This window comes from Dromaius novaehollandiae, chromosome 1 (genome assembly GCF_036370855.1).
Source record: "Dromaius novaehollandiae isolate bDroNov1 chromosome 1, bDroNov1.hap1, whole genome shotgun sequence".
In the NCBI taxonomy this organism is placed as follows: domain Eukaryota; kingdom Metazoa; phylum Chordata; class Aves; order Casuariiformes; family Dromaiidae; genus Dromaius; species Dromaius novaehollandiae.
The window spans coordinates 23,498,065-23,517,929 of record NC_088098.1 but is presented as its reverse complement, the minus strand read 5'-3'; the positions used below and the strand labels follow the sequence as shown (position 1 = coordinate 23,517,929).

The 19,865-nt window shown below is 52.0% G+C and overlaps 1 protein-coding gene and 2 long non-coding RNA genes across 3 annotated transcripts; all 3 read right to left on the bottom strand.

Annotated features, from left to right (window-relative positions):
- Positions 1-3,328: 3,328 nt before the first annotated feature.
- On the bottom strand, positions 3,329-4,612 carry LOC135327576 (uncharacterized). Its single transcript, XR_010387897.1, has 2 exons — positions 4,336-4,612; positions 3,329-3,734 (listed from the first exon to the last, which is right to left on the bottom strand). It is a non-coding gene; the product is annotated as an uncharacterized LOC135327576 (long non-coding RNA).
- An 858-nt stretch (positions 4,613-5,470) lies between these two features.
- On the bottom strand, positions 5,471-9,381 carry LOC135327248 (ankyrin repeat domain-containing protein 26-like). The gene is made up of 7 exons (XM_064505399.1): positions 9,301-9,381; positions 8,595-8,672; positions 7,913-8,025; positions 7,292-7,433; positions 6,409-6,690; positions 5,605-5,868; positions 5,471-5,560 (listed from the first exon to the last, which is right to left on the bottom strand). The coding sequence occupies exons 3-7, from the start codon at positions 8,002-8,004 to the stop codon at positions 5,471-5,473; spliced, it is 870 nt and encodes a 289-aa protein (XP_064361469.1). The 5' UTR covers positions 8,005-8,025; positions 8,595-8,672; positions 9,301-9,381.
- A 3,123-nt stretch (positions 9,382-12,504) lies between these two features.
- On the bottom strand, positions 12,505-13,767 carry LOC135327574 (uncharacterized). The gene is made up of 3 exons (XR_010387895.1): positions 13,694-13,767; positions 13,492-13,575; positions 12,505-12,672 (listed from the first exon to the last, which is right to left on the bottom strand). It is a non-coding gene; the product is annotated as an uncharacterized LOC135327574 (long non-coding RNA).
- Positions 13,768-19,865: the final 6,098 nt, after the last annotated feature.

The following is a 19,865-nucleotide window of genomic DNA, read 5'->3' as shown; positions in this document are numbered from 1 at the left end:
CTGCCCCAAGGCAGCGCCTGTGCTTGCATCCAGGCGAGGCCCCAGTAGCAGAGGACGTGCAGCCTCCTTTCCGGGTGCTGGAGGTTCACGCGCGCACAGAAACGCGCTCCCTCAGCTCTGCAGACTCGCCAGCACCCCTGTGCTTGCAGCTCCTGGCAGCGTCAGCTCGGCCTCTCAGCCTGCCCGCTGCCTGTGCCCAGAGCTGGGGCCGCCTGCTCGCTGGCCAGCCCGGCTGAAAGTCTGCTAGCGAACTGCGCACGCCCCTGTGGGCGCCCGGCGGCTCCGGGGAAATAGAAACACGCTGGTCCCCGCAAAGGCTCCAGAAAGCAGGCAACGTGGTTTCTTCAAACACCTCAGCTGCTACTGCTGTTCCTCGGTTTGGGCCCTTCTTGCCAGGCTTTCACTGCTGCTCCTCCTGTTTGTAAATGGAGGCTTGGGGATTTGGGGCTCCTGGTGTTTTCTTGGTTCCTGCAGCTCCCGGCTCCCCTCTCGTAGCCGTGAAGGCAGAGACGATTGCGACAGAGCCTCCCTGAGCAGTTCTTCGCCTTGAGGAGCGGGAGAATTTGGGTGCAGCGATGCCTGGCGAGAGGGCCCTTGCCTCCGCTCTCCTGCCTTGAGGCCGCGCTTGTTTGGGCCTGGAGCGGCCTGTGACTGCTGCTCCTGCGAGGGTTTGCAGAGCGCTGCCCTTCCTGAGGCCCTGGCGCCCTTTGTCCTGGCTCCTTTGCTGCTGAGTACAGAAAACAGTGTTTAGGTTCTCCTTGTTGCCGGTGCGTTGGCAGAGGAGCCTGCTGAGCTGTTGCTGAGATGGATGAGGCTTCCCGCCGGGCTTCAGCGCTGCAATTGCAGAGTCACGGGAGGGCTGAGGTCGGGAGGGGCTGCGGGAGGTGCTCTGGGCCAGGCCCCTGCTGCAAGCAGGCTCATGCAGAGCAGGTTGCTCAGGGCTGTGTGCAGCCGGGGTTTGAGTGTCTCCGAGGATGGAGGCTCCAGCCCCTCTCTGGGCACTAACAGGCCCTGAGCAGCCTGTGCCGGGGGCTGGTTACCAGCGCTGGCCTGAACCCCAACCCAACCTGCGCTCTGACTTCCTGGCCCGACCTCGGACCTGCTGCACCAGCTCTAACTTCCCTGGCGACCGGGGCTGCCGGCTGAGCCTGGCTGCCACCGCTGAGACTGCCCTGCTCCCTCACTTGCCTACGGTGGGGCTGGGCCTTGGCTGGCGAGGCCCCTGCCCTGGTAGCCACGTCACCACCCTCAGCTCCCGGCTCCCCATCCCTGCTGGAGCAGCCGGCCCTGGCCGCTCCCGGACCACCCTCCCCGCAAAAGAAGCTTTCCTTATGTTTAAATGGAGTTTCCCCTATTTCAGTTTGTGCCCATTGCTTCCTGGCCTTTCCTGGGCACCACTGAGAAGAGCCTGGCTCTGCCTTCTTCACCACCCCCCCCACCCCAATCAGGTATTCCCACAGGGATTTATTTATACAGAGTAAGATGCCCCCGGAGCCGCCTCTTCTTCAGGCTGAGCAGGCCCAGCTCTCGCAGCCTCTCCAGGCAGGGCAGGTGCTCCAAGCCCCTGATCATCTTTGTGGCCCTTCACTGCATGTGCCACCTCATCCTCCACTTACCTTGCCTGAACTTCATCAGTTTGTCTAGGAGGATGTTAGGGGAGACAGTGCTGGCAGCCTTGCTGAAGGCAAGATAAACGCTCTCCCCTGCTCTGCCCTTGGCCAGAGAGTTTGTCGCTTTGTCGTAGAAGGCTCTCAGGTTGGTCAGGCATGGTTTCCTCCTTTGTAAAACCATGCAGGATCACCTGAAGCACGTTGCGCAGGGCCCCATCCAGATGGCTTTTGAACATCTCCAAGGATGGAGACTCCACAATCTCTCTGGGCCACCTGTTCCAGTACTCGGTCATCCTCACCGTAAAAAAGTCGTTCCTTATGTTCAGATGCAACTGTGTTTCAGTTTCTGCCCTTTGCCTCTCATCCTACCACTAGGCACCACTGAAAAAAGTCTGACCCCATCTTCCTTACACCCTCCCTTCAGATATTTATAAACATTGGTAAGATCCCGCCTCAGTCTTCTCTTCTCCAGGCAGAACAATGCCAGCTCTCGCAGCCTTTCCTCATATGAGAAAAACTCCAGGCCCATAATCATCTTAGTAGCCCTTCGCTGGACTTGCTCCAGTAGCTCCATCTCTCTCTTCTACTGCAGAGCCCAGAACGGGACACACTACGCCAGATGCAGCCTCACCCGGGATGAGGTAGAGGGGGAGAATTACCTCCCTTGACCCACTGGCAACACTCTGCCTAATGCAGCCCAGGATAACGTTGGCCTTCTTTGCGACAAGAGCACATTACCGCCTCATGGTAAATCCATGCCGACTACTCCCAGTCACCTTCTGGGCCTCCACGTCTTTGGAAAGGGCTTCCGGGAGGCTCTGCTCCATCAGCTTGCCAGGCCTCGAGGTGCCGCTGGCCCGCTTGTAGCTCCCTGGGTCCCGCTTCTTGCCCCTCTTCAAGGCAGGAGGGACAGCTGCTGTGGGCCAGGCCTCAGGAACCTCCCGCGATTGCCATGACCTCTCACACATCATCGAGAGTGGCCTTGCACTGGCAGCGCAGATGCACGCTGAAGTTGAGGAGCTGACGGGACTTTTCCCTAGCCGCACTGTAACCATCACCAGCTCCTGTTATGGCAGATGCCAGCGCTGAGGTTCAGTCCTGCTTCTGCACCTCTCGCTGACAGCCAGCGGGACAGAAGCAGGCTGGGAACCATTTGAAAACAGTTCATGTCAGAGTTTGTCAAAAGGACGACACAAAGGGAAGGCACAGACTTTCTGCACTTGCTTTTGCTTTGGAGAGAGAAAAGCAAGTGCCCAGCACTGAACAGAAGGTCAGCCTTGCCAGTCATGCTGCAGGGCAGAGAAATGTCTTCCCCCCTTTCCCCGTTGCTGACTCCACGTGGACCAGATACCCTTCCAGACTGGTGGGCTTTGCAACCTTTCACGGCTACCAGGAGCCCTCTCCCTCCCTTCTGCCTAGACCACAGGAAGCCTTGTTCTGAAAGGCAGCCGGAGTCAAGTGCCCCAGTATTAGCAAGACCTGAAGTCGAGGCCCCCGTCTTAACACACTCCTGCTTGCGGCCTCCACTGAGGAAGAGGACCCCCGCCTTGCAGCCACAGGCAGCAACAGGCCAGACTCCTGCCAGTGTTCCCCCTTTGGCAGCAGTCTGACAGCTACTATTCTGTAAGAGACACAAGCAGACGGAGCAAGAGGGTACAGCCACATGGGCAGGGCAGGCAAAGTCAGGAGGGGGAACGGAATGAAACAGAGACAGGTACTAGACTGCAAAATTTATTAAGTACCAAGTTGGAACAGAATACTTTCATTTAAATACAGCGTGTTATTATCTACACACCACTCCGTTAAGAGGCAGAAGGCACATTTCCCCAGGCTTCATTCGTCTCAGGATAACCACTCTTAGCTTTCTGGAATGGGGACTTCCTCTGCCCCAGCATCTTCTGCTGGCTCACCACTTCGGCAGGCATGAAACGGCAAACGCAGCTACTTCCAGAGCGGCTGCTCCCTAGCATTTTTGTCCAAGTCAGAGCACATCGTTTTTGGCGGAAACGGCGTGATACTCTTACATTGCCCTGGAAAGTGGCTCCTGGTCTCCGTTTTCTGAGGATCCTTCAGCAGATGCCCAGGCAGAAGCTCCAGCCGATCCAATTTTCAGTTCAGCCATTGCTGAGGAAGGGGGGGCAGCAGAGGGGGGAGAAAATGCCCTATGTTAGTGTCACAGTAGGAAAAGGTAACAAGTCCCCAAACCAAACAAACCCTATTACTCCCAGGAGACAGGCAACTCCATTCACAATGCAAACGGCTTTAATGCAACGGACTTGTGTCCGTCCAGGCAAATGCAAAGAGCTAGAAAGCAACAGCCAGCCGCTCGCTCGGAGATTAAGGACCACTGGGACAGAAGGAATTGCTCTCCGGGGCTACCTGCTTTGAAACAGGCCCAGTCACTGCAAAGCCGTGGCTCTGGAGGAACAATTAACACAAAGAGGTGGGATTATTCAGGGCACTGGGGGGGGGGGGGGGGGGCGCGGGGTGTGTGTGTACAAGCGTGTACACTGTTTTTTCTGTTTTTCTTAAAGGCAACTGCATAAATTCTGTGCCACTATTATTTGGATAAGCAGGAAGTTTTCACATAAAGCTCTAGCTTGGAAAGCTAGTAGAAAACAGCTGTGCTTAGCACAGGAGCTTGACAGCTTTCAAGTAGTTGTGTCCAGAAACTAGGAACGGTCATCTTCCTTCACAACACTGCTAACATATCCTGACAAATTACCTTGCTCAAGTTCTTCAGCGATATTTTTGACCATTCCCGCCGCACCTGGAAGTATATACAGGATACCCTGAAGACCTCAATAGTTACATGCTTGTAGTACTAGCTTCTACAGCCTTTGGAAACCCAGCTGTAATGCAGAATAAGAACGGGAAACATCATCCCCAATACAGTACAGAGAAATTCGTTGTCCACCAAGACGCATTGTGTGGCATTAACTGCATCACAAAGCAATCGCAACTCATCAGTTTTCTCATATTCTGCTTTTTAGAAAGTACAGCAAAAAGCACAATGACTTCACAGCAACCAGGGAAGGTCAGAGATCTATCCACAAGCGCACAAGCAGCACGTTTACACTGTTGACAGCGGGTAAGGCTCGTGATGCCTGCGGTTTTTTCCATCATGATGCACGCCGGGACATCTAGAAGTGACTGTCCAAACAGAGAGCATACAGCTTCTGGGCTTAGGTAGAGAGCAAGCAGTTCAGGCTGAATCCCCGGGGGAATCACCACTAATTCTGAGAGACACACAGGCTCACCTACCAACATACCGACACAGAGAAGAGCCAAAATGCTGCTTAATTTACTCATTACCAAAGGACTCAGGCCAGAACGAGCTGGCTTTCCTTGCAGCAGTCACCTCTTGACGGTTCTTTTTCAGACAGCACTGCTGACTTACTATTTACCCGCGGGGGTTGCCCGAGGGCAGTCATCCGGATCACCCTGTGAGACTCCACGAGACAACGCTCAGAGCCTAGGAACTCCACTTCAGAACATTACCGGCACGGGTACAGGTACGGTACGCCGACACGTCCTTTAAACAGGACCCTTGGTACGCAGGGGGCACCACAGCACTGCGTTAGAATTAGAGGGGCCTGAATACTTCTCAGGGATAAAACAGACGGAAGGGGAGAGCTTGCCCCTGCCTCCACTCTGTGCAAAGGAGGGAACGGATCAGGGCATTCTGTGAAGAATTATGCGCTCCCTTGTCCAACTCTTGCCATGCGGTTCCCAAGCCTCGTGATACGCTGCTCACCATTCTGTGAGGAACGTGCTGTCTCACAGACTGCTAATTCTGGGACACACGCGGACCAGAGGTATTGCCGAGGTTGCAGCATTGTGAGGGTCAGCAGTCACGTTCAGACTACTGGATTGGGTGTCCTGGAGCTAGGATGCTCATTGATGATGCTCATTTTCAGCTTAAAAGCTGAACCTAGCTTATTCATATTCTTTAAAGGTAATTCGAGAATAACATGGGTTTACAATGCCTTACCTCAGCCATATGAGCTTCCACTCGGTCTGCCACAGAGGAAGCATTGCCCACGGGGTTCGTCGTCAAAGAGCGGCTCCTGCAGCACTCGTGACGATGTGCAGCACCAGCTTCCGCAAGCCCCACATTAGCTCTGGCTCGCTGCAGGCGTTTTGTGAGAGCCAATTCATCTTCTAAATCCCTAATTCTCTGCTGCAGTCGGCCTACTGTGGAAGCTTCAGTAGCAGCTCTTATGCGTTCCACTCGGTCCTGGGTGGCTGCCTGTGTCTGAAGCAGAGCATGCAATTTCAAGCCCCAGGAGAGAAGAAGAGAACTTTCCCCCCAGTCTGTATCACACCCCCAACCGGAAGAGCACAACCTTACTCAGGGAGGCAACGGTGCCTCCTCCCTTCCCTCAACGAGGGAGGGCGAAACCCAGAAGCACCACATTACATAATCCTTTTTGTGCGGAAAGAGACACACGCACACACACTCTTAGCGCAACTTCTTTGTTTTCGGTCAAAGCTGGGACTAAGCAACCTCTGTCTCGGCAAGACACTAGTCTCCTTGCAATTCTTCTCTTAGCGCTGTTACCCGATTCCCCAGTGACCTACGTGGGTGGAGAAGATTATTCACAGGATCTCAGAGTGGTTGAGGACAACCATTCAACAAGCTCACACCCTTCAACAACCTCCTGAAGATGTGAAGAGCCCATGACCCCACAGCCCTGACGGCAGAAGCATGAAATACTGAAAAATCACAACAGGAAAGAATGAAGGAATGACAAGGCACAACTGGACCACAGATACCAGGGTGAAGTAAGTTTACCTGCAGAAAGAGATTGACTTCCTGCAGTTTTTGCCTTAGCTCTCGCCCAGCTCTTTGTTCAGCCTCCTTTTTATAGACTTCTACGTGGCTGCGATCCATCATCTTGGCCTCTAAATGACGCCTGAGGACAACCACCTCTTCTTCCAGATGCTGCTTCCTCTTGCGCAGTTTGTCACAGCTCCCATGCAGCCAAGCCAACTCTTCGCGCAAGCCTTCATTTGCTTTTTCTAGCTGCCTCGACCTTCTCCGCTCTGTCGCCAGCCAGTGGGAAAGTTCACGGACCTGTAGACAGGGAAAGGACAGACTCACTTAGCCTCAGCCTCAGACGCTCACAGGAAACCAAATATCCACAGAGCTGGACACCTTCTCCTTTCATCAGAAACAATATCTATCGGGGGGGGAGGGGGCGTTTTGGATGGACAGGGGGTGCGAGGAGTGTTACATATTTGTCACACAGTCAGGTTACTTCAGGACAGAACTCACAAGAGACACATCCTCTTCTTTCCGTGACACTGAAAGCTTCGCCAACAGTGCTCCAGAAAGGAGCTTTTCAAGCAGTGGAGGAAGAAGGCGTGTTCTTTCCAGATCAAAGCGGGAGTTTGTTTTCAAGCGCTTTCAGGAAGTAGCAGGTTTCAGTAGGCCCCAAAGGTCAACTAAAACTCCGTCTTCCTCTTTGCTCCTCAGAAATTTACCTTTCCCACACCAGCACCCTGGTATTGCAACGCTTCTTCACTTACCAAAGGATTAGTTAGGCATTTTCAGGGATCACAGGGGAAATCCACTCACTTCGGAACACAGCCACCAGATCATTAACAACAGGAAACAGAATTAAATCATACAGGCTTCCAAAAACAGCAAAAAACCCGAACAAACCAAAGCTCACCTTTGTTCTTAATCTACCAACTTCGCTGCCCCTTCCAGAACGCGTGTCCTCCATTGCGCCCTGGAAATCCGACTGGGACTCACTCTCTCGCCTCTCATACGCCCTCAGTTTCTTCATAGCTCTTTCAAGAAGCCTCCTGGACCTGTGCAGCAAATTAGCGCATAAAATAGGAAGCCCAGGGACAGTCAGCCTTTGCGTATACACTTAGGTAAGCAGCATGGATGGGGCTTACCTTGTTTGTAACCTGACTGACAGGCCAGGACTTATGGACCCCCCAAAAACCCAAACCCAAACCAGGGGAAAAAAAATCATTTCCCTCCCACAGATCACTTGCAGGGTCGAAATTTCCTCTGCTCCCATGGAGGTACTCCCTTGGCCTGAAAACAGAGGTGACGGACTTCTGCCTGCCCTCCCTCTCTCCCCACAACAACTGCAGGGCAGCCTGCACTTCCACCTACCTAAAACCGTACGCTCACGTACAGAAGCCACTTGCAAGATCTAACGCAAGGCTTGAAGGTGCTCACAAACTGTTACGTCCTCATAGTCTTAGGGTCAAGTTAAATAAAGCTTGACTCCCAGCCTAGTCCATACTTCTTACAAGTACTAAAAACCCATACTTACCTGTTGCATTCTTTCTGCAGTTCCATGTTTCTTCTCATTTCCTGCTCCAGTCGGGCTTCTGCTGGTCGCTTCCACTCTACCAGCTTCTTCATTGACTTGCTTTTGCTCTCACACTTTCCAAACAGAAAGAAGAAATGGCACACATAACTCAGTAATGGCATCTATAAGCATTAGGTGCAGACAGCGTTCCTCACACAGATGTTGCAGGACGTCTCTCTCTGCTAGCCCAAGGCCGCAGAACTCCAGGGGACAGAATGCCCACGTAAAGGTCAGCACTTCAGTTTTCCCACTGAACAGGCCAATACTGAGGGACAGAAACAGTTGCCTGCCAGCCCCCCCACCTCCCTCCGTCCTGTCCCCCCCCACAAAAGGGAAGGCCACCTGCTACTAGGGGCTCACGGGGAAAAGGTGGAAAAGACCCTGAAGAACAGCTTCCTCAGTCCCTCTGCTACTAGCAGGGGGTACTTATGTAGCCACATCAGTGGAGAGCAGGGCTTCATTTAAAGCTTCAGGAGGAGCTTCAGCCATCAGCAGGCAACGGCCCTTGGAGGAGTTCACCATTACAGAACTCTTGGACGGTTTAGCTGCCCACACACACACACACACACACACACACACACACCCAACTCCCCCAAAAACCTGAAAGACTAGAAGAAGAAATTCACAGCAACCATTGATGTACCTGCTGACTTGGGTCTTCTTCCGAAAGCACGCGTCTTGTCCGTAAGCCAGTGATCAGGTCCTCCAGGCGATTATGAACCTACGGAAGCATTAAAAAAAGCAAAAAAGGCACGCTGACACTTTCCAGACTGAAGCTCACACCTCATTTAAGGGGTATTACCAAAAAGAAGTGCCACAAACATTTCTCCATCTCCCTACTCCTTTACAATCTACCCCCAGTTCCAGTGATCCAGCAGTCTCCCTTCGTTGAGGGCTTGTCTCCACCAACTCAGACCAAGCACACCGAAAATAACACTGCCTAGCAATGTGGGATTCCTTCATTGGTTGCAGCTGCGCATCTTTGGAGTTCCTCAAGTTACTTTACAGATTTACACCTTCCAGCCAAGGAATCCATAGCCACTAAACAGGGAAGGTGCTCAGAGGCCGGGCAACGGAACTCTTGCCACAGTCCGAGGATGCCAGTTAGGGCTCGGCGACAAAGCGCTTGGCACCAAGGCAATTCCACAAGCTAACCTGCAGAATGCCTTTAAGGCAGGAAAGCCATCAGGCAGCTGCGCTTCAGGGGTAAGCACCACAACGGATCGTCTGCAGGCTGCAGGAAATGACTTCCCCTAGGCTCCCCAGGACAATCTCTTCTGAAAATTTCCCCCCCCACACACAGAGCTAGCCTCAGGAGCTCAGGAAAACAAAAGTCATGACTGGCTTACAGAGGCAGAGCCACGCAGCTCTTTCTGAAGAACTTTGATTCTAGCAGTCTGTTGCTGGACTCTGCCTTCCAGGCTGGCGTTTGCAAGTTCAAGCCTTGAAAAGAAACACAGGTCTCGTTATGGGAAGACACAAGAGCACAAATACTGACACAACAGTGGGAAATAACATCATCTAAAGCAAAAGCTTCTCTCAAAATTGTGCATTAACTTGCTGTGATGCAGCAAGGTAATCCTGTTGCTTTTACACTGTCCCAGAAAGCAAAGCCTTGCTTCACCGTGACAGTTCCTTACCGTCCCACTCGTTCTTCCAGAGGTTTTAGGCTAACAGTTCCTGAGGAGGCTTCCAGAAGGTCTTGCAGTTGCTGGGAAACAGCTACCACTTCTCTTTGTTTCTTTTCCAGGGCCGTCTTCAAGTCCTGAGCACAACGCTCGGACTGAACACGCTGTTCTTCCGACTCCTGCAACTGTAAAACCACAGCCAGGACCCACGCGAGTCAGCTGCGTTTTCCGTACAGACAAGGCGACTGCTTCGACTCTCAAGTCGTCTCTCCAAAACCCTGCTGCTTCATCCTCTTTCATACTGGCCTCTCCCATCCCCATCCTGAATACTGCTCAGAATACTCAGAATACTGCTTTGTCCTTTTTCCTCATTTACAGGGAAGAACAATGTCAACGCATTTATTAATGTAGTTACAGGTTTTGCCTACCTTGGCTTTAACCCTGTCCAGTTCCTCCTGCAACCGCAGTTTGTCTTCCTTCAGCTCACCGCAACAAAGCTTTGTAACTCCAAGCGAGCCTTCTGGAAGCGACTGCTGTTCAAGAGCATCGGCAATCTCCTCCGGAAGCTGTCCGGCCATAGCCTAAGGAAACATTGTTACATGAGCATGAAGAAGAGGGCAGGAGCATGGAATGTGTTCTTCTTTTCACTCGCTACATCAGTCTTCAGAGTGAACTCAAAGATAAGCAGCTTTGCCCACCACCTGCAGGCGCCTGCACAACCAAAGACCTCTAGCCATTTTGGCCACCTGAAGACATCTAATCTGTCAGCATCTCTTCATGAGGGCTGCTCTTTCCCAATATGTAAAAAACAGCTCAGTATTACTCTTCTTGGAAGAGACGCTGAGAGCGTGGGCTTGAGCGTTTCCTTCCTTTTTAAGATAACGCACAATCTGCTCTGATGCAAGGGCAAGAGCCATAGCTGGACTGCAGGTATTACTCTGATCATCAAAGCCAGAGCTTCCTACTTCCAACCCTGGGCTTTCAGCCTTCGGGCAGGTCTTCCACTTCACAAAGGTAAAGAAATGATTTCTGCAATACACCTATAGTCTGTCTCCCCCACAAAAGGGAAGGCCACCCGCTACTAGCAGGGGTTACTTATGTGTCCCCATCAGTGGAGAGCACCGCTTAATTTAAAGCTTCTGGGGGATCTTCAGCAATCAGTGGGCAGCGGTCCTCAGAAAAGTTCACTGTCAGGGAACTCCTGGATGGTTGAGCTGCCTGCGCACAAAATAGTCATAGCCTGGAAGAAGGAATTCACAGCAACCATTGATGCACCTGCTGATTTTGGTCTTCCTCCAAAGGCATGCACCTTGTCCATAAGCCAGTGATCAAGTCCTCCAGGCAGTTATGAACCTACAGAAGCATTAAAAGCCACACTGAAGTTCACACCACATTTAAGAGGTATTGCCAAAAAGACATGCCTCAAACATTCCTCCCTCTCCTTACTCCTGTACTATCTACCCCTCCCTGTTCCAGGGAGCAGAACAGCCTTAGCTTGAGGCTGCCCTAAAATTGTCAGCAACCATTGCCTGGGCCGTTTGAGGCAGAGCTGTGAGGCAGAGCTGTGAGGCATACAAATGGTCATCAATGAGCAAAGACAGGAGTAGCTTCTTCATCCACGGGATATCCAAAAACCCCGCCATCTTCACCAAAGGCAAGGATAAGCACTGTGACTGCCTGCCTTCTTCTCTGGCCAGCTGCAGTACAGCCCACAATTACACTTGCACATCTCGTTATTTTCAACACCTCTTCAGCCCTAATTAACCACAACTACGGGGGGCTGTAGGACCAAGGACCCTCGCTCACTAGACAGAGCACGACAACCACTTGCTTTGTGCAGGCCCCAGATGAAAGCGCCTTGCTTCAGCTGCTATTAACCCCTGAATTCGGGATGCCTGGACATTCCCAGGCAGCATCGTACAGGGTTCCACAAATGACACCACAGGGACTCCTCTTCACCTCTTCACGGAAAACAACACACACCAAGATGCCAAGGAGCAGCCATTCTGCAGAGCCTAAGCAGTTCCTCCTCACTGAAGGCTTGTCTCCACCAACTCAGACCAAGCACACCGAAAATAACACTGCCTAGCAATGTGGGATTCCTTCATTAGTTGCAGCTGCGCATCTTTGGAGTTCCTCAAGTTACTTTACAGATTTACACCTTCCAGCCAAGGAATCCATAGCCACTAAACAGGGAAGGTGCTCAGAGGCCGGGCAACGGAACTCTTGCCACAGTCCGAGGATGCCAGTTAGGGCTCGGCGACAAAGCGCTTGGCACCAAGGCAATTCCACAAGCTAACCTGCAGAATGCCTTTAAGGCAGGAACCCCTGAAGCGCGGCTGCCTGATGGCTTAAGCACCACGACGGGTATAAAGCAGCAAACATTCAAGCCAGCACACCAGTGTCCAACCTTTACCTCAGACAGTGTTAAGTAGGACGCAGCAGAGCGCCCCATGAAAACTCTCAAAACCAGAGAGCCTGGGAATGGACCAACTGCAGCCAATCACCTGCAGGCTGCAGGAAATGACTTCCCCTAGGCTCCCCAGGACAATCTCTTCTGAAAATTTCCCCCCCCACACACAGAGCTAGCCTCAGGAGCTCAGGAAAACAAAAGTCATGACTGGCTTACAGAGGCAGAGCCACGCAGCTCTTTCTGAAGAACTTTGATTCTAGCAGTCTGTTGCTGGACTCTGCCTTCCAGGCTGGCGTTTGCAAGTTCAAGCCTTGAAAAGAAACACAGGTCTCGTTATGGGAAGACACAAGAGCACAAATACTGACACAACAGTGGGAAATAACATCATCTAAAGCAAAAGCTTCTCTCAAAATTGTGCATTAACTTGCTGTGATGCAGCAAGGTAATCCTGTTGCTTTTACACTGTCCCAGAAAGCAAAGCCTTGCTTCACCGTGACAGTTCCTTACCGTCCCACTCGTTCTTCCAGAGGTTTTAGGCTAACAGTTCCTGAGGAGGCTTCCAGAAGGTCTTGCAGTTGCTGGGAAACAGCTACCACTTCTCTTTGTTTCTTTTCCAGGGCCGTCTTCAAGTCCTGAGCACAACGCTCGGACTGAACACGCTGTTCTTCCGACTCCTGCAACTGTAAAACCACAACCAGGACCCACGCGAGTCAGCTGCGTTTTCCGTACAGACAAGGCGACTGCTTCGACTCTCAAGTCGTCTCTCCAAAACCCTGCTGCTTCATCCTCTTTCATACTGGCCTCTCCCATCCCCATCTCAATTTCCTACGGGCGGCCGTAAACAACGCCGGAACACCAGGCCTACTCTTTCAATGACTCGTGATGCTCCTAGCGCCCATGTGGTCACTCCTCCACGGGAAGCATCAGCAACCTCCTGCTGTAGCTCTCTGGCCATACCCTAATGAACTAGTTACATGCGTATGAAGAAAAGGGTAGGAACACGGACTACGTTCTTCCTTTCACTCACTGCATCAGTCTTCAGAGTGAGCTCAAAGATAAGCAATTTTGCCCACCACCAGCAGGCGCCTGCACAACTGAAGACCGCTAGCTATCCTGGTCACCTGAGGACATCTAATCTGTTGGCATCTCTTCACGAGGGTTGCTGTTTCCTAATTCATTAAAAAAGGGCTTAGTATTAGTGGGCTTGAGCAGTTTTTCTTCTCTTTTAAGACAATGCAAAATGTGCTGTCCTGCACAGCAAGAGCTAGGGTCTGACTGCAGATATTACTCTGACCATCAAAGCCAGGGCTTCCTACTTCCAACCCAGGGCTTTCGTCCTTTGCGCAGTTCTTCCATTTCACAAAGGGAAAGAAATGAATTCTGCAATACTTCTGAAGTATATCTGGAATCTGCTACTCTCTGCAGTCTCCCTCCTGCACTCATTTGGGAATAACAGCTCCCTTTACACTAACATCTTCACGGGTCTTTAACACAGTCACCTGTCCGTCGTACTGGAAATCTGTATCTGTTCGTGTGGCAGCAGCCTCGTGTCCTGCACGCTTCTCTCTCGCATCTGCGGACACCTGGTTGAGTGAGAACACAAACAAGCAGAGAGTGGGGCAAGGAGTTTCCACAAACACTTCAGCATCAAGCTGCAGGTGTCATACCCAAGCACGACTTGGATCGTCACTTAAGCATTACCTGCCGTTTCACTGCTGGTTCTGCACTCACGCATGCCGTCAAGGCAGGCAGGCTCTGGAAGTATAACAGGCCTTTCAGAACCCAAAACAGTGCTCCAAGCCTACACTGATTTTTTTTGTTGTGCTTACTGCTTGGCTGCACGGTTCCAAAAACACTCATTTCATTGGGTACCGTGGCAAAGAAGCAGCAACCCTCCCAAGCACTTGCAGAGCCAGAATCTGTACTCTTTCAGTGTTACACTAGAAATCACATTCAAAGGCCAGTTCCTATGAGACCTAGGACATCAGCAGACCCTACTTAGGCACAGTCCTGACTGAACAGCTTGCACAGAGCAGAAGCTGCTCAAGTTCACAGGAGCAGACACATGGCAGAAGCGGCCAAAGAGGGAACTGAGCCTCATCAGCGCTAGGGCCCACGTCCAAAGCAAACTCCCGAGCGGTTCCCCCCGCCACCGGGGATCCCACTGCGCCCCTCACTGAAAGCACCTCAGAATCCCACGGAGAGTCGCTGTCTTCCTCCTGCTTCACTCCTGCTGCCGACGCAACACCTACAAAGGAAGGGAGAAATGACACACCACGAGTCCTTCTTTCACTCTGCTGCTCCCCCCCCGTCAGGCAAGCCCTGCAGCCATGAGTCGGATAACCCTTCAACTACAGAGGAAAAACAGCACTGTCATTCCCCCCCCAGCCCCACCAAGGTGCTCTCGACGCTTCCCAGGTCCTTCTTTGCAGCAGAAGATGCCCAAGCTCAGCATGACACCTCCCACGGCTACAATAAACACTCAACAGATGGTCGGGTAGCATCCAAACGAGGCTCTGGCATGCCAGAGTCCTGGAGTAGGGAGGTTTGGGGGCATCTCCCCTCCAAACTAGGGCTCCAGAGTTTGGCACTCACAATCCCTTTGCACGGTAGAAGAGGAACCCTCAAAGCACTAGCCAAAACATCCTCACATGTGCAGGAAGTCACCAAGGAGCAACGCTCCTTGCACTCCAGCACTACCACAGAACATCTCCCACAGTTGACTTTCCCTACCCTCAACCTTCCCCCCAGCACTGGCTGGCAAGGGGAAAACTGGGGGCTGCACCATCTCACAAGCAGATCACCACTTCCGTTCACTGACGCAGCACAACTAGCAAAGAAACAAAGGGGATCAATGTTTATTAACTCACCTCTCACACCAGCAGGGGCTTCTGCAGCATTCGCAGCTGGAGGACCACCAGCAGCCTCCTCTCCCTCCCCTTCAGGTGACTCCTCCTAGAAGAGGCCAGCCAAAAGAGTGAGAAAGAACAGAAACAAGCATCCTCTGCACAGGCAATCCACACCTTCCAAAATACTCCTCTTCTCGGCACCCACGCAGGGAAAAGTTCTGACTTCTCTTCTACGAGGCCTGCGGTTTTTCCTCAGGAACCTCTTTGAGTAGACAGCAATACCCAACGTCCCAAACGTCCTGCTCCAGTTCTGCAAAGCCCCTGACAAGCACTGCCTGCACACAGTCTGACCCTGGCCTCACCTAGGTTACAACAGCCAGGAGCGCACACACCCTTTCCCCCTCCTTTGCACCAAGGAAAACCAACGGCTGCCTGCTTCTCAGACAACCTTAGTCAAGCCTCCTTCTCTTTCCTCACTTTCACACTTCAACCCAAAACAGTGCTCCAAGCCTACACTGATTTTTTTTGGTTGTGCTTACTACTTGGCTGCACGGTTCCAAAAACACTCATTTCATTGGGTACCGTGGCAAAGAAGCAGCAACCCTCCCAAGCACTTGCAGAGCCAGAATCTGTACTCTTTCAGTGTTACACTAGAAATCACATTCAAAGGCCAATTCCTATGAGACCTAGGACATCAGCAGACCCTACTTAGGCACAGTCCTGACTGAACAGCTTGCACAGAGCAGAAGCTGCTCAAGTTCACAGGAGCAAACACATGGCAGAAGCGGCCAAAGAGGGAACTGAGCCTCATCAGCGCTAGGGCCCACGTCCAAAGCAAACTCCCGAGCGGTTCCCCCCGCCACCGGGGATCCCACTGCGCCCCTCACTGAAAGCACCTCAGAATCCCACGGAGAGTCGCTGTCTTCCTCCTGCTTCACTCCTGCTGCCGACGTAACACCTACAAAGGAAGGGAGAAATGACTGCTGCTCTCCTCCATCAGGCAACCTCTCCCCCACCAGGCCACCACTTCCGTTCACTGACGCAGCACAACTAGCAAAGAAACAAAGGGGATCAATGTTTATTAACTCACCTCTCACACCAGCAGGGGCTTCTGCAGCATTCGCAGCTGGAGGACCACCAGCAGCCTCCTCTCCCTCCCCTTCAGGTGACTCCTCCTAGAAGAGGCCAGCCAAAAGAGTGAGAAAGAACAGAAACAAGCATCCTCTGCACAGGCAATCCACACCTTCCAAAATACTCCTCTTCTCGGCACCCACGCAGGGAAAAGTTCTGACTTCTCTTCTACGAGGCCTGCGGTTTTTCCTCAGGAACCTCTTTGAGTAGACAGCAATACCCAACGTCCCAAACGTCCTGCTCCAGTTCTGCAAAGCCCCTGACAAGCACTGCCTGCACACAGTCTGACCCTGGCCTCACCTAGGTTACAACAGCCAGGAGCGCACACACCCTTTCCCCCTCCTTTGCACCAAGGAAAACCAACGGCTGCCTGCTTCTCAGACAACCTTAGTCAAGCCTCCTTCTCTTTCCTCACTTTCACACTTCAACCCAAAACAGTGCTCCAAGCCTACACTGATTTTTTTTGGTTGTGCTTACTACTTGGCTGCACGGTTCCAAAAACACTCATTTCATTGGGTACCGTGGCAAAGAAGCAGCAACCCTCCCAAGCACTTGCAGAGCCAGAATCTGTACTCTTTCAGTGTTACACTAGAAATCACATTCAAAGGCCAGTTCCTATGAGACCTAGGACATCAGCAGACCCTACTTAGGCACAGTCCTGACTGAACAGCTTGCACAGAGCAGAAGCTGCTCAAGTTCACAGGAGCAAACACATGGCAGAAGCGGCCAAAGAGGGAACTGAGCCTCATCAGCGCTAGGGCCCACGTCCAAAGCAAACTCCCGAGCGGTTCCCCCCGCCACCGGGGATCCCACTGCGCCCCTCACTGAAAGCACCTCAGAATCCCACGGAGAGTCGCTGTCTTCCTCCTGCTTCACTCCTGCTGCCGACGTAACACCTACAAAGGAAGGGAGAAATGACTGCTGCTCTCCTCCATCAGGCAACCTCTCCCCCACCAGGCCACCACTTCCGTTCACTGACGCAGCACAACTAGCAAAGAAACAAAGGGGATCAATGTTTATTAACTCACCTCTCACACCAGCAGGGGCTTCTGCAGCATTCGCAACTTGAGGCTGCTGGTGCTCCTCCTCTCCCTCCCCTTCAGGTGACTCCTCCTAGAAGAGGCCAGCCAAAAGAGTGAGAAAGAACAGAAACTAGCATCCTCTGCACAGGCAATCCACACCTTCCAAAATACTCCTCTTCTCGGCACCCACGCAGGGAAAAGTTCTGACTTCTCTTCTACGAGGCCTGCGGTTTTTCCTCAGGAACCTCTTTGAGTAGACAGCAATACCCAACGTCCCAAACGTCCTGCTCCAGTTCTGCAAAGCCCCTGACAAGCACTGCCTGCACACAGTCTGACCCTGGCCTCACCTAGGTTACAACAGCCAGGAGCGCACACACCCTTTCCCCCTCCTTTGCACCAAGGAAAACCAACGGCTGCCTGCTTCTCAGACAACCTTAGTCAAGCCTCCTTCTCTTTCCTCACTTTCACACTTCAACCCAAAACAGTGCTCCAAGCCTACACTGATTTTTTTTGGTTGTGCTTACTACTTGGCTGCACGGTTCCAAAAACACTCATTTCATTGGGTACCGTGGCAAAGAAGCAGCAACCCTCCCAAGCACTTGCAGAGCCAGAATCTGTACTCTTTCAGTGTTACACTAGAAATCACATTCAAAGGCCAGTTCCTATGAGACCTAGGACATCAGCAGACCCTACTTAGGCACAGTCCTGACTGAACAGCTTGCACAGAGCAGAAGCTGCTCAAGTTCACAGGAGCAAACACATGGCAGAAGCGGCCAAAGAGGGAACTGAGCCTCATCAGCGCTAGGGCCCACGTCCAAAGCAAACTCCCGAGCGGTTCCCCCCGCCACCGGGGATCCCACTGCGCCCCTCACTGAAAGCACCTCAGAATCCCACGGAGAGTCGCTGTCTTCCTCCTGCTTCACTCCTGCTGCCGACGTAACACCTACAAAGGAAGGGAGAAATGACTGCTGCTCTCCTCCATCAGGCAACCTCTCCCCCACCAGGCCACCACTTCCGTTCACTGACTCAGCACAACTAGCAAAGAAACAAAGGGGATCAATGTTTATTAACTCACCTCTCACACCAGCAGGGGCTTCTGCAGCATTCGCAACTTGAGGCTGCTGGTGCTCCTCCTCTCCCTCCCCTTCAGGTGACTCCTCCTAGAAGAGGCCAGCCAAAAGAGTGAGAAAGAACAGAAACAAGCATCCTCTGCACAGGCAATCCACACCTTCCAAAATACTCCTCTTCTCGGCACCCACGCAGGGAAAAGTTCTGACTTCTCTTCTACGAGGCCTGCGGTTTTTCCTCAGGAACCTCTTTGAGTAGACAGCAATACCCAACGTCCCAAACGTCCTGCTCCAGTTCTGCAAAGCCCCTGACAAGCACTGCCTGCACACAGTCTGATCCTGGCCTCACCTAGGTTACAACAGCCAGGAGCGCACACACCCTTTCCCCCTCCTTTGCACCAAGGAAAACCAACGGCTGCCTGCTTCTCAGACAACCTTAGTCAAGCCTCCTTCTCTTTCCTCACTTTCACACTTCAAACCACTATCACATCTTACTAGGCTGCAGTAGCTCTTCACAGACAACCTCTGCGACAGTCTCTCAAAGGTCACTGAAAGAAACAGAGCCCGCTTAAAAATCAAACATGCCTGCATCTCCAGCAGTACAGGGGGGGTTTCAGCACCAGAATCGGATTCTTCATCACAGCCCACTCCCAACGCCAAACACCTCATCTGGATAAACAAACAAACAGGAAAAAAGAGAGGGGAAACAGGCGGTGTGAGATCACGCACAAGCCTGGAATGCCATCCGCATCAGGCAGCAGAAAAAAAGACCCGCTTGAGCAACTGCCCCCCCAAGCACACTTGAGGAACCTGACAAGGAGGAAGGGAGAGCCAGGGCATGAAGCATTTCTGCAGATTTTGATCAATAAATGCCCTTCTTCCATATCCGTCACAATTCTATCACCAAAGTTACTGGAAACAAAGAGCAAGGTCTGGAGGACAAAAGAATAGGCAGTCTAGGAGCTGATCAACTTTCACGGTCTAGAAATCTGACTCAGATGAGGAAAACCATGTGGTCGTTTTTCTTGTCACCTACTGCTCTTTCCCCCCACAACAGCAAGACTGCTGCATGCTCTGCTGCGGCTACAAGTCTTGCAGGAAACAGCTCACAGCAGCAGAAAGGGTGCAGGCAGGAGACCGCTTTGCGGGAGGAAACCACCTGCCTGGAAACGTGCTTTCGCTCAAATCCAGACAGGTCCTCCCTGCAAGTCAGTCGTTTCGTGGGAAAAGTTGCCTGGTGAGGCACTTTACCTTGGCAGCTAAACAGCGTCTTTCTTTCTCACAAGCAGGAAGGCTGTCATCACTCTCCTCTTCCTCCATCAGGCTTGAAAAGAAAAGGCAAGAAGGACCGCGTCTCTCTCCCGTCTTTCCTCTTTTTAGGCAGGTTAAAGTATTTGGGAAAAGGTACTGTTCAACTCTCACCTTACAAAGTAGCCATGCGAAATGTCGTCTCTCACTGTTCAAATAGCAATTGGCATGATTAATTCTTAGCACCTTTGAATGTCAACAGTGCCTACAGGCATGTAACATGGACAATTCCACAGGCCTACCTGGAGTGAAACAGCCATGCGAGACAGCACGAACAAAAGCATGCCCCAAACCACCGATTTTTTTTTTTTTTTTTTTTTTTTTTTTTTTAAGAAAAAAAGGAAAGCCCCTGTCTATAAACATGGGGAAATCCAACAGGCAACAACCCTCCGAATGGACGGCTAACACACTAATTATAGAAGCACCCTCACAGCCTCGCAAGACATGGGTCCAGTCAGCAACACAGAAGCGCATTTACAAAACTTTAGTGGAGGCC

What these genes read in the sequence shown, in the direction of transcription:
- LOC135327248 (XM_064505399.1), bottom strand. Translation starts at nt 8,004, where the DNA reads ATGAAGAAGCTGGTAGAGTGGAAGCGACCAGCAGAAGCCCGACTGGAG. An exon ending in CTGCAGAAAGAATGCAACAG is followed by an intron (nt 7,434 to 7,912) that starts GTAAGTATGGGT and finishes TTTGCTGCACAG; the next exon opens with GTCCAGGAGGCTTCTTGAAA. An exon ending in TTGGTAGATTAAGAACAAAG is followed by an intron (nt 6,691 to 7,291) that starts GTGAGCTTTGGT and finishes CCCTGTCTACAG; the next exon opens with GTCCGTGAACTTTCCCACTG.